General features: G+C 34.1%; 1 protein-coding gene across 5 annotated transcripts in view; it reads left to right on the plus strand.

Annotated features, from left to right (window-relative positions):
- The window catches only part of ADK (adenosine kinase), a 523,245-nt gene that overhangs the window by 235,235 nt on the left and 274,384 nt on the right, over positions 1-13,626 (plus strand). For all 5 annotated transcript variants that reach the window (XM_045040997.1, XM_045040996.1, XM_019813326.3 and 2 more), the window contains one exon: positions 10,158-10,330. In XM_045040997.1, the coding sequence (XP_044896932.1) occupies positions 10,158-10,330 (173 nt within the window). The remainder of the gene's footprint in view (positions 1-10,157; positions 10,331-13,626) is intronic.

Below are 13,626 nucleotides of genomic sequence, written 5' to 3' on the forward strand. Positions count from 1 at the left end.
TTCTCCCTGCTCCACAGTCTAGAAATTGCCTACTGGCAGAGAACCTACATGATGTAAGGGCTCACCTTGTTTCTTTTCTATCAGAGATCACAGTCCTGCTCTGCCTGTTGTCCAGTGTCTGAAAATTCTGTAGTTGTTTCCTTCTGGTTTTGTTTTGTAGTTATTCACAACACACACGTAATTCTAGATCCTGTTACTCTTTCAGGGAGGTAAAGATAGGTGTTTAAGGATGTACTATACATACGTAAACAAAGAGAAGCTGGGCAATTTGTTTTAGCTAAAAGGAACAGCATAATAGGTTATAAAAAGGGTTGAATGTCTTTTCTGGAGAATCCGAAAATGTAGTGGTTGTGACTATTAGGGACACTATAATTTTCATCTTCTTATCCTCTAGTAGATATGCATTAAATGTTTTTGACTGGATGTCAGAATGGTAAGAAACCATTTGTTAGGTATTGGTAATACATTGTATTTGAGATAAAGTTAGAGAAGTACTAAAATATTAACAAAACTCTTAACAAATTAAAACTTTTAAAAATTATTTTTTTATCTATTTCAGCTGATGATAGCATCTTTAATTACTCAGCTAGGTTATTAAGTGCTTTGAAACAGTGAACCTGGCTTCTATTTGTTCTGTGTGTCTACTTCAGCCTAGTAAACTCTCACTTTGGATTGATGGGTTTAAATGGAAATCACTGATCAGGAGTAAAGCTCTCACATTTTGTCAGTGTCCTGATATACTAATATCATAAATAGTCAAATGTCCGCTAGTTTCCTGTGATGAAATATTCAGTAATAGAACTATAACAAAATTGCTGAATATTTTATTATTTTTCATTTTTGTCTTGCAGGTTTAAGTAATATTGATTGGTAATGGAGACATTTCAATTCTTCTAAGTCCTGATTATGAAAGAATTATAAGTCAGATTTAAGCCTGGTCGTTAGTTGATTTTACCCCTTTTTCAGACTATAGTTTGAACATGTAAACTTTGATTTAATTAGGCTTAATTACATTATAATGGTTTCATTTTCAATGAATGAAGTTTGCTATTATTTTGATGGCACATCAAGTTATTTAATCTTACTAAAATTTGTTATTGGCTTTGTTTTTGTATTTTACTGCATAAAAGAGGCATCGTTGATTATTTAGCCTTGCTTTCTACATGAATGAAAGTAATGTATATATCAATTCAACCACTAATGGTTGCTTCTATATATTAGCTATTGTAAATAATCCTGCTATGAACATGACACTGCAGATATCTTTTAGAGTTACTGTTTTCATTTCTGCTGGATATGTTCCCAGAATAGAATTGCTAGATCATAAGGTAGTTATATTTTTAATATTTTTTTTACTTCCCTTTTTTTTTTTTCTTTTTTTTTTAAAGTAATCTCTGCACCCAATGTAGGCCTGGAACTCATGAGAAATCAAGAGTCGCATGTTCTCCCAACTAAGCCAGCCAGGTGCCCCCTATTTTTAATTTTTTGAAGAACTCTGAACTGTTTTCCATAGTAACTGTACCAATTTACATTCCCACCATTGGTGCATAAGTGTTCCCTTTTCTCCACATCCATACCATTATTGTTTTATCTTGTGTTTTTGATGGTGGCCATTCTAATAGGCATGAGGTGATATCTCATTTTGGTTTTAATTTGCATTTCTTTAATGATTAATGATGTTGAGCATTATTTCATGTACCTATTGACCATTCATATATTTTCTTCTGAAAAATGTCTATTTAGGTTCTTTGCCCATTTTATTTTTTTAAAAAAAAATTTTTTTTAAAGTTTATTTTTGAGAGAGAGAGAGAGCGCACAAGTGAGGCATGGGCAGAGACAGAAGGAGAGAGGGAATCCCAAACAGACTCCATGTTTAAGCACAGTGCCTGACGTGGGGCTCAATCCTGCAACTGTGAGTGAGATCATGACTTGAGCCAAAATCAAGAGTTGGATGCTCAACCCACTGAGCCACCCAGGTGCCCATGTCCTTTACCCATTTTAAATTTGATTATTTGAGGGCACCTGGGTGGCTCAGTCAGTTAAGCATCTGACTTCGGCTCAGGTCATGATCTCACAGTTCGTGGGTTTGAGCCCCTCATTGAGCTCTGTGCTGACAGCTCAGAGCATGGAGCCTACTTGGAATTCTTTGTCCCTCTCTCTCTCTTTCTGCCCCACCCCCACTCATGCTCTGTCTCTCTCTGTCTCTCAAAAATATTTAAAAAATTTTTAATAAATAAAAAATAAATTCGATTATTTGTTTTTCTGCTGTTTTGTGAGTTCTTTATATAGTTTAGATGTTAAGCCCTTATCAGATATATGGTTTGCAGATATTCTTTTCCTATTCCATAGGTTGTTTTTTCATTTTGTTGATTGTTTCTTTGCAATGCACAAGATTTTTAGTTTGATGCACTCCCACTTGTTTGTATTTTATTTTGTTGCTTGTGCTTTAGTTGTGATTTAAAAAAAAAAATTACCAAGAGCTATGTCAAGGAGGTTTTTTCCTACGTTTTCTTCAGAGTTTCATGATTTCAGGTCATACATTTAAGTGTTTAATCCATTTCAAGTTAATTTTTGAATCTTGTAAGATAGGGGTCAAGTTTCATTCTTCTTACATGTGAGTATCATATTTTCCCAGTACCATGTATTGAAGACACTTTTTTTCCCTTGAGTGTTCTGGCTTCCTTGTCAAATATCAGTTGGCCATATATGCTTGGGTTTATTCCTGGGTTCTTGATTCTGTTCCATTGGTCTGTGTCTGTTTTCATGCCAGTACCATGCTGTTTTAGTCCATATAACATGAAATCAGAAAATGTGATGCCTCCTGCTTTGACCTTCTTTCTCAGGATATCTTTGGATCATTTGTTCCGTATATATTTTAGGATTGTTTATTTCTGTAGAAAAGGCCATTGGAATCTTGATAGGGATTACACTGAATCTATAGATGGCTTTGGTAGTATAGACATTTTAACAATATTAATTGTCCCAATCCATGAACATAGGATATGTTTCCATTTATTTGTGTCATGTTGATTTCTTTCATGAATGTCTTGTAGTTTTAAGAGTAGAGATCTTTAACCTCCTGGATTAACTTTATTCCTAAGTATTTTATTGTTTATTTGATACTGTTATAAATGGAATTCAGTTTTTTTTAATTTTTTTTTTAATGTTTATTTATTTTTGAGAGAGACAGAGCATGAGCGGGGGGGGGGGGGCAGAGAGAGAGAGAGAGAGAGAGACAGAATATGAAGCAGGCTTCAGGCTCTGAGCTGCCAGCACAGAGCCCGACGCGGGGCTTGAACCCACAGACCGCAAGATCTTGACCTGAGCTGAAATTGGTCACCTAACCAACTGAGCCACCCAGGCACCCCTGGACTTCAGTTTTAAAATTCTTTTCCAGGAAATTTGTTGGTTGTTAGTGTATAAAAATTTTACTGATATTCTATCTTGTATCTTGCAACTTTACTGAATTGATTGATTAGTTCTAGCTTTTTTTTCCTTTGGTTATTATTTTCTATATGTATAAAATCACATCATTTACAAATAGAGACGATTCTACTTCTTCCTTTCCAAATATGATGCCTTTATTTTTCTTGCCTGACTGCTCTAGCTAGGATTTTCAGTACTGTGTTAAAAGGAGTGGTAAGACTGGGCACTCTTGTGTTGTTCCTGATCATAGAGAACAGCTTTCAATCTTTCACTGTTGAGTATATTGTTAGCTTTGGGCTTGTTATATATGGCCTTTATATTGTTGAGATATGTTTTTTTATGTTTAATTCTTTAAGTGCTTTTCTCATGCACAGATGTTGAATTTTGTCAAATGCTTTTTCTGTGTCTATAAAGATGATCATGATTTGTTTCTTTCATTCTGTTACTGTGATGTATCACATTGATTCACTTGTGTATGTTGAACCCTCCTTGCATCTCACTTGATCGTGATGAATGATTCTTTAAACGTGCTGAATTTGATTTTTTAGTATTGGTTGAGAATTTTTGCATCTGCGTTTATCAGGGATATTGGCCTGCCATTTTTTGTTTTGTTCTGTTTTGGTCTTTTTTTTTCCTAGTAGATTCCTTATTTGGCTTTTGTATCAGGATGATGCTTGCCTCATAAGAATAATTTGGAAGTGTTCCCTCCTCTTCAAAGTTTTGGAAGAGTTTGAGGGGGATTAATGTTCATTTTTACTTAAATCTTTGGTAAAATTCATCAATGAAATCATCTGGCCCTGGGCTTTTCTTTATTTAGATAGTTATTGTTACTGATCAGTCTCCTGGTGCCTGGTGGAATTGATTTATTCAGATTTTTTATTTCTTTCCAATTCAGTCTTGGTAGGTTTTATGTTTATAAGAATTTTTTCCATTTCTTTTAGGTTGTCCAGTTGGCATATAATTGTTCATAGTAGCCTTTTATGATTCTGTTTATTTCTGTGGTATCAGTTGTAACGCCCTCTTTTTTGTTTATAATTTTGATGATTTGTGTTCTCTCTTTTTCTCCCCCCTTTGGTTAGTCTGGCTAAGAATTGTGAATTTTCCTTATCTTTTCAAAGAATCAGCTTTAGTGTGGTTAATCTTTTCTATTATTTTCTGTTCTGTATTTCATTTATGTTAGTTCTAATCTGTGTTATTTCCTTCATCTACCTTTGGGATGTTTGTTCTTTTTCTAGTTTCATAAGGTGTAGTATTAGATTGTTTATTTAGGATCTTTCTTATTCATTAATACAAGCAGTTATTAGTATAAACTTACCTGTTAGAATTGCTTTGCTGCATCCCCTAAGTTCTGGTATGTTGTTTTCCCATTTTCATTTGGCTCAAGAAAATTTTTTTTATTCCCCCTTTAATTTCTTCTTTTATCCATTGGATTTTCAAGAGAGTGTCATTTAATTTCCAAATATTCATGAATTTCCAGACTTCCTCTTGTTATAGATTTCTAGTTTCATGCCATTTTGGTCAAAGAAGATACTTGGTATGATTTCAGTCTTGTTGAGTTTGCTAAGACTTGTTTTGTGGTCTAACATATGAACTATCCTAGAAAACACTGTATATACCCTTGAAAAGCATGTGTATTCTGCTGTTTCTTCAATATAATGTTCTATATATGTCTGTTAGATCCATTTTGTCTATGGTTTTATTGTAATCTGCTGTTTCCTTATTGATTCTCTGGATGGTCTATCGATTGTTGAAAGTAGGGTATTAAAATCCCCAACTATTATTGTATTGCTTGTCATTTCTCCATTTAGCTGTTGTTGTTTTTTTTCTCATATATTTAGGTGCTGCAATGTTGGGTCCATAAATACTTACAATTGTTAAAACTTATGGATGGATTGACTACTTTTTTATTATATAATGACTTTCTTTGCCTTTTTTTTTTTTACAATTGCTAGTTTAAAATCTGTTTTGTCTGATATCAGCATAGCTACCCCTGCTTTACCGTTTCCTTGAATGTCTTTTTCCATCCCTTCACTCACTATGGGAAGTGAGTCTCCCATAGTCAGCATCTTAGATGGATCTTTTTTTTTTTTTCAGACATCCTGTGTCCTTAGATTGGAGAATTTAATCTGTTTATGTTTAAAGTACATTAGTATTCCCCTTACCCCCTGTCCACAGTTTGTTACCTGTGGTCAACCATGTTCTGGAAGCAAATAATCCTCCTCCTGTCATATCATCAAGATATCAACAGTAACATAATTCCATGTGTCACAGTGCCTGTTATTCACTTTACTTAATCTCATGTAGGCATTTTATCATCTTTCATCATCCCAAGAAGAAGAATGAGTAAAATGCAATAATATATTTTGAGAGAGAGATATTCACATAACTATTGCTACAGTATATTGTTATAATTTTTCTATTTCATTGTTAGTTACTGTTAATCTCTTGCTGAGTCTAATTTATAAATTAAAGTTTATCATGGATATGTATGTATAGGAAAAATCATAATATATGTAGGGATCAGTACTATCTGCAGTTTTGGGCATCCACCAGAGATCTGGGAACATACCCTCTGCAGATAAGGGGAGACTACTATAATTATTAATAGTTAAGGACTTACTGTTGGCATTTTTGTTCATTGTTCCTTGTTTGTTTTGTAGATATGTTGTCCCTTATTTCTTACCCTGCTGTCTTTTTTCATGTTTTGATGTCTTTCGGTAACAGTATACTTTTGCTTTCTTATCATGTTATTTTGTGTAGTTGCTACAAGTTTTCCCCTTGTGGTTACAAAGAGGCTTATATAAAATATGTTAAAATTATAATGCCCTATTTTAAGCTGATAACAACTTCACTTCATTAGAATTGCTAAATTGTACACTTCTCCCTGCACACTTTAGGTTATTGCTATCACAATTTACATATCTTTATATTGTGTAAGTAATAACAGATTATTGTGTTTATGGTTATTTTTACTACATTCATTTTTTTAAATTTAAACTGAAGTTGAAGTTGTAAGTAAGTTATGCACCACAATTACCATATTACAGAATCTAACTTTGATGGCATAGCTACCATTTCCAGTGAGTTTTATGCTACCTCCTTATGTTATTATGATGTTAATTAGCATCCTTTCCACTCAACGAACTCCATTTAGCATTTCTTATAAGCTAGGTCTAGTGGTAATGAACTTCCTCAGCTTTTGTTTCTTTGGGGGAAAAGTCTTTATCCCTCCATTTCTGATGCACAGCTTTGCTGGATACGGAAATCTTGGTTAACAGGTTTTTTTTTTCTTTTAATATTTTGGAGGTTTCATCTCATTTTCTCCTGGCCTGCAAAGTTTCTGTTGAGAAATCCACCCATAATCATATGCATTTTTTCTTGTATATAACTTGTCTCTTTTGCAGCTTTTAAAATTCTTTATTTGTCTTTTGACAACTTAATTGTAAGTTAATTATGATGTGTCTCAGGATAGCCCTATTTGGATTCAGCCTGTTTGGATCTTTTTGGGCCTCATGGATCTGAATATCTATTTCTATATATAGGGTCAGGAAGTTTTCAGCCATTTATTGCTTGAAGTATACTTTCTGTCCTTTTCCTGTTCTCCTTCTGGAATTCCCATAATTCAAATATTTTTTTTTCATTGTGTCCCATAAGTTCTGTAAGCTCTCTTCACTCTTTTTCATTCTTTTTTTTTCTTTTTGCTCCTCTGAGTGAATAATTTCAAATGGTCTGTTCTCCAATATTTTTGGGTTTTGTTCCTTTATATTAGTACATTGAAAAGTAATAGTATGTTGAAAGTTATTTGCGTTTTTCCTATGGGGTTATGTTACAATTTGATATTTTCTTTAGTTTCTTTGATTCTATTGTATTCAACTTTATCATTTTTTTCCAAATGAATTTCAAATTCAAATTGAATTACATTTTCAAGAATGTATAATTTTAACATTTCAAAAGGCCACTCTATGTATAGTGTCACATTCAGAGGAGTCTTTCTTCTGTTTCTATTTCTTTATTCCATTCCCACTCACCCTGATAGAAAACCATTTTCTTTAGTTTATGGTTTTTTCTTCCTGTTTTTCTTTTTCACAAAATAAGCAAACTTAAAATTATATGTAAATTCTAAAAGAGTATGTGTATATACTAAAAGGATATGCAGTAAAATCTTGGTTTTAGAGCATAATTCATTCTGGAAATATGCTTGTAATCCAAAGCACTTGTATATCAAAGTAAGTTTCCCCATAGGAAATAATGGAAACTCAGATGATTCATTCCACAACCCCAAAATATTCATATAAAAATGATTACAGTACTGTAATATAATACAAAATGATAAAATACATAACGTAAAAAATAAACAAATTAACTTGCCCTTACTTTTGAAAACCTTCGTGGCTGGTGTGAGGGAGACAAGAGAGAGGAGGGTTATTGTGTAGGATGACTTTCACTATCACTAACAGAATCACTGCTGTCTATTGGCTCAATGGAATCGATTTCTTTTCATGCAACTTTAACAAGGAACCTATCCAACGACACTTGCTTTTGCCTCCTTTTAAGGGTTTCATGAAAATGTGACATTGCATTGTCGTTAAACAGATTCATTGCTTACACTGCTACAGCTTTATTCAGGTGGTCCTTTTCTACAAAATTTTACAGTTTCCCACATTTTACACATCTCCCTAATCTCATTTGAAGTAAGGGATTCCTCTACCTTTTCCAACTCTTCCTCTGTAGATGAGATCTCCTCCATAACCTCTTGCTGTTCTTCGTGATTCAGATCCATCAGTTCGTACTTCTCAATGATTTCCTTCTTAATTTCCACCGTAATCATCTCCTTCTTCTTACTGCCTTTCTTTTCAACCTTCTTGTGCATGGGGGCCATTGTATGCATTTGCACAGATGTTGACTACAGTACAGTATTAATAGACTCTTATGATACCCTGTATTTAGTGTAACTAGCAATAAGGCAGCAGAGGAAAGCATTCCTAAGCATTTGAAGCATTCCTAAGCTTAGTCTTGTATGGAAAAGCAAAGGACTGTCTGTAGGTGCTTTGAAGTGACAAAAAGAGTGCGAGTTGCGAGCACCTTCCATCGTCCTGAAAGGTCACTGATTTCTGCCACACTCCATGGCCTGAAACTGAGCATCTGAATATGGGAGATAGTCACCCACAATCCCACAGTGAAGGAGAGAGAGAGAGAGAAGGAAAAGAACCATTGGCTCAGTTGTGATCATGTGAGGTTTGGCATCATGTACTGTTCATCTTCCAGAACACTCACAGAACAAGTTACTCACAATCCAAGGTTTTAACTGTATATGATTTTAGTTCTCACTGTCTCTTAAAACATACATATACACATACAGACCCACACTTTTGAACTCTGCTCTTTTTTTTTTAATGTTTGTCTTCAAGAGAGAGAGACTGTGTGTGAATGGGGGGTGGGGGGGAGGGGAAGAGACAGAGAATGACAAAGAACCCCAAACAGGCTCTGCATTGTCAGCACAGAGCCTGTTATGGGGCTGGAACTCATGAACCATGAGATTATGACCTGTGTTGAAGTTGGGCACTTAACTGACTGAGCCACCTAGCTGCCCCTGAACTCTGCTCTTTTTTTTTTAAATATTCACAAAATATCCTGGCAGTTACTCCATATAGATGGATTACTCTGCATAGCTTTTCCTTGTTTGGTTATTTTTTAAGTTGCTGTATGGTGTTCCATTGAGAGGATTTATCAGTTTATTTAACCAGTTTTGTATGGATGGGCATTTAGCTTATTTCTCACATCTTGGCATTACAAGTGATGTCTGAAAGAGTACTTATACGTATGTTGTTTCATATTATACGTGCATTTGTTTTATACTTCAAATATTTGGCAATGTGTAAAATTTTACTGTCTTGACTTTGTACATGGGATTTTTTGTTTATATTGGTGTTAGAAACAAAATAGATGGCAGTGTTAAAATAGATACTATAAGTATTAGAAAAATCAGGAATTTGAGCTAATTATGAAAGATGACAGTTCATATCAGTGAAAAACATATATTTTAAAAGCAATCCATTGTCATTTTATAGCAAGGAAATTAAAGTTCGAGACTACTGAAACTGAGATATTAGAATTTTTAACACTAGTTTTGAATTTTTAAAACAATTAGACTTAATCATAGTTTAGCTTAATTTATATATGAATTAAGCATGAAAATAATAGTGACCACAGCTAATATATATCTTTTACTATGTACTGGGTAATGTGCTCAACAGTGCATAAACTTAAGTTGTTTATTTGTCATGAGGTGTACCTATAATTATTTTTTCATTTATAGGTGAGGAAAATGAGGTAAAGAAATGCTAAGTGACATGCTCTTACTTAGACAGGTAGTAAATAGCAGAAGCAAGATTTGAATCCAGATAGTCTTCATTATAGGGCCTGGGCTTTTAATGACAATGCTACTATACTTCTATTGGGACTCACTATTAATTTTCTATATCAAGTTAGCACTGACCGAAAATCTTTATGACTTTAGATTCTGAGTTCTTAACTACTGTGTTCTATTTTTTCCCTAAAAGTAGTATAAGATATTATGTGGTTGTTACATCACATTTATCATAAGCATTAGTACAGGATTGGAATTCCATTCATAACAGCCACAGCATCTAACAGAGCATCCCTTCTATGCCACCATTCTATGTGTACCATATTTTTGAGCCATTAAAATTATTTATGTTCCTGTTTTTCAGTGGATGATTCAGCAGCCACACAAAGCAGCAACATTTTTTGGATGCATTGGGATAGATAGATTTGGAGAGATCTTGAAGAAGAAAGCTGCTGAAGCCCATGTGGATGCTCATTACTATGAGCAAAATGAGCAAACAACAGGAACTTGTGCCGTGTGCATCACTGGTGACAACAGGTCAGTGTAATTCCAAGGGAAGGTTTGTACTAATTACATATTTAAACAATAGTAAAATCTGAATTCCAATCTGAATTTGGAATTTAGATCTCATGAAACTTGAATGTTTTAATAACTCTTCTTCCTTGGGGCACCTGGGTGGCTCAGTCGGTTAAGCCTCCAACTTCAGCTCAGGTCATGATCTTGCGGTTTGTGAGTTTGAGCCCCGCATCGGGTTCTGTGCTGACAGGTCAGAGCCTGGAGCCTGCTTCACTTTTGTCTCCCTCTCTCTCTCTGCCCTTCCCCCGCTCACGCTCTGACTCTCTCTCAAAAATAAATAAACATTTAAAAAAAAACAATTGTTCTTCCTTGTATCATTTTCTTTTAACAAAAAAATGATCCTTGTTGTACCTGCTTTTGTATTCACGAGGAATATAAAATGAAAATTTTTTAAATCTATTTATTTATTTTGAGAGAGAGAGAGAGCATGAGCAGGGGAGGGGCAGAGAGGGAGGAGCAGAGAGAGAGAGAACCCCAAGCAGGCCATACACTGCCAGCATAGAGCCTAATGCAGGGCTTGAACCCACAAACTGTGAGATCATGACTTGAGTGGAAGTCAAGAGTCTGAAGCTCAACCCACTGAGCCACCCAGGCACCCCTGGAATGAAATTTTTGAGACTATCAATTTCAGTCTCTAATTTTTATAATTAAGATCAGAAAAGGAAAATAAGGAAAACATTTCATTTAATGTCTTGTAGCTAGTTTCTTGCTGAAACTGGTATGAAAACAATGAATGATCTTTTCACCATATCCTTAGATTGGAATATTCAGATACATAGACATATAGACACATGTATTTTGCAACATATATAAAATACTCCATTATATCCAGTGTCCTACGAACTAGGTCATCTAAAGCATTTTATGCAACTTTACTTTTTAGAAAATTCTTCTTTCTATGAACTTGAAATAGATCTCTCAGGAACTTCCATACATTAGTTGTATTCCTGCCTTTTGCAGCTACACAGAGGCTTTTCTTCAGTGTATCCTTGCATGATTACCATATTGCTCATCAGCATCTTTTCTCTCCTTTGCAAGGGAAAAGCAAAATAACTTCTCTAGCTGTTATATTGTTAAAATCAGCAACAGTGATCTCTTTTTAAATAATGATTTACTAGAAATTTTACCTTCCTTATACCTAGAAATATTTAGGGTGTCCTCCTACATTCCCTATCTCCTTTCTTACCCTTCTTTCTTATTTGCTGCTTGTCTTCCTATATTTCCTCCCTTCTCTCTTCTCTTTGCTCCCTTCTTCCACTTTCTTACCTTTGGTTGTTTTTTGTTTGTTTGCTTGTTTGTTTGTTTGTTTGTGCATTCCTTGATCTTTAGCAAATGTATGTGAAGGACCTGACAGTTTTATGTCCAGTAGTTATTGAATAACTAAAAATACAACTTCTTAAAAACAATTAGGGTCCCAAAGCCATGTTTAAACTTTTCCTATAATTTTATTTTTTGTGTGTAGAACTTGATCATTCTAAGGTTTTAAGAAATAAAACCATTTATTGTTCAAACATTGAAATATACTTATTTATACTTTTTCCCTTTTCAGTTTTCCTAAGGACAACTTTAATATGCAGATACAGTTTTCTCATTAGTGAAAAATAGGTCAGATTTTGCCTTTGATACCACTTGGGGTAGTATAAAATTGCTAAATTGTTTTTGTATGCTAAATTGGTATTTTAAAGAGCAGTTATGATCATATTAGCTCTCCCAGATGTCAAATGCTTAATTAATATACTAATATTATGGTTATGGTGATCAGTAATGTTCGGATGATGTTAGAAGTGAAAAACTAGGGGGAAACTCTATCAAACTTATCATCAACTAAATTGTAGAACCTAATATGTTTAGATAAATTGTTTTAGATAGGGCTGGTCACTCTTAATATCACTATCCAAAACCCAGGAACCAAAGAATTTGGATAATGCAATATTCTTCTTTATTCATGTTCTCATTCTCCAAACTCTGAACCATAGTCACTTGGATAGTGAGAGTACTTACATTTTAGAGAAATAGTGTAGTTTACTATCAAAGAGTAATTTTATTATCAAAATAGAAGTTAGTAACTGGTACCACAAGTGTTTGCTTTTTATTTTTATGTATAATTATTTCTGTCAAAATTTTGCTAAAGTCATGACTACTAGAATATGTTTTAGGAGTGCCTGGGTGGTTAGTTAAGCAGTCAGTTAAGTGTCCGACTCTTGGCTTCAACTCAGGTAATGATCTCACAGTTTGTGAGATCAAGCCTGGTGTTAGACTCTGCATTGACAGTACAGAACCTGCTTGGGATTCTCTTTCTCCCTCTCTCTCTGCCCCTCCTGCTCATGTGAGTGCACGCTCTCTCCCTGTTGAATAAACTTAAAAAAATAAGTTTATTATTTTAGGGAGAGAGTGAGAGAGAGACAATGCAAGCAGGGAAGAGGCAAAGAGAGAGGGAGAGAGAGAGGATACCAAGCTGCTTCGCACTGTCAGCGCAGAGCCTGACATGGGCTCGAACCCATGAACCGTAAGGTCATGACCTGAGCCGAAACCAAGAGTCAGATGCTTAACTGACTGAGCCACCCAGGTGCCTCTAAAATAAAATATTTTTTATAAATTGGGCCTAATTATTCTTAACTTTGTAATATAGTAATATTTGCATATAAATATATTGATTCATACTGTTATTATTTTTAATCATTTAATCAGGCATAAATTTGAATTGATGTATCCTGAAGTAGTCAATTGGCATATGGATGAGTAGAAATATGTTTTGGAAGGGAATTAGTTTTTTTTTCCTTAACAGAAGAACCAACCATTTTATAAAAATCTCAAGTGATGAAATGATATGTCTATTTTTTTTAACCATAACTGTTCCCTTGTGAGAGTGAAAAAAATGGCAAGTTATTTTCTAATTCCAGAATCAGAATGAGGAAGAAAATATTTTTATTGATTTGTATTTAACATAAATAATTATTTTATTAACTGTATTTGTTGTACAATAACCAAAATTACTATCTGGCACTTGTAGCAAGATTTTAAATGCAGTGTCCTGCTTAGATTCTTCAGCTGCAAAACTGGACCAGTATAGGGAGTTTTCGTCTAGAGAAATTAATTTTAATTTACTCCAATCTTTAAAATGTATTGGTTTGCAAATTAATATGTCATAGTAAATAGGGCCTACATTTATATGTGTGTTTTGTGAAATTAATCCCATACCTGGCTTTTAAAGCATTAGGTTAAACAATGTATATAACATGTTGATAGTTAAAAACTGA

The sequence above is a fragment of the Felis catus genome, chromosome D2 (genome assembly GCF_018350175.1).
Source record: "Felis catus isolate Fca126 chromosome D2, F.catus_Fca126_mat1.0, whole genome shotgun sequence".
Taxonomy (NCBI): Eukaryota; Metazoa; Chordata; class Mammalia; order Carnivora; family Felidae; genus Felis; species Felis catus.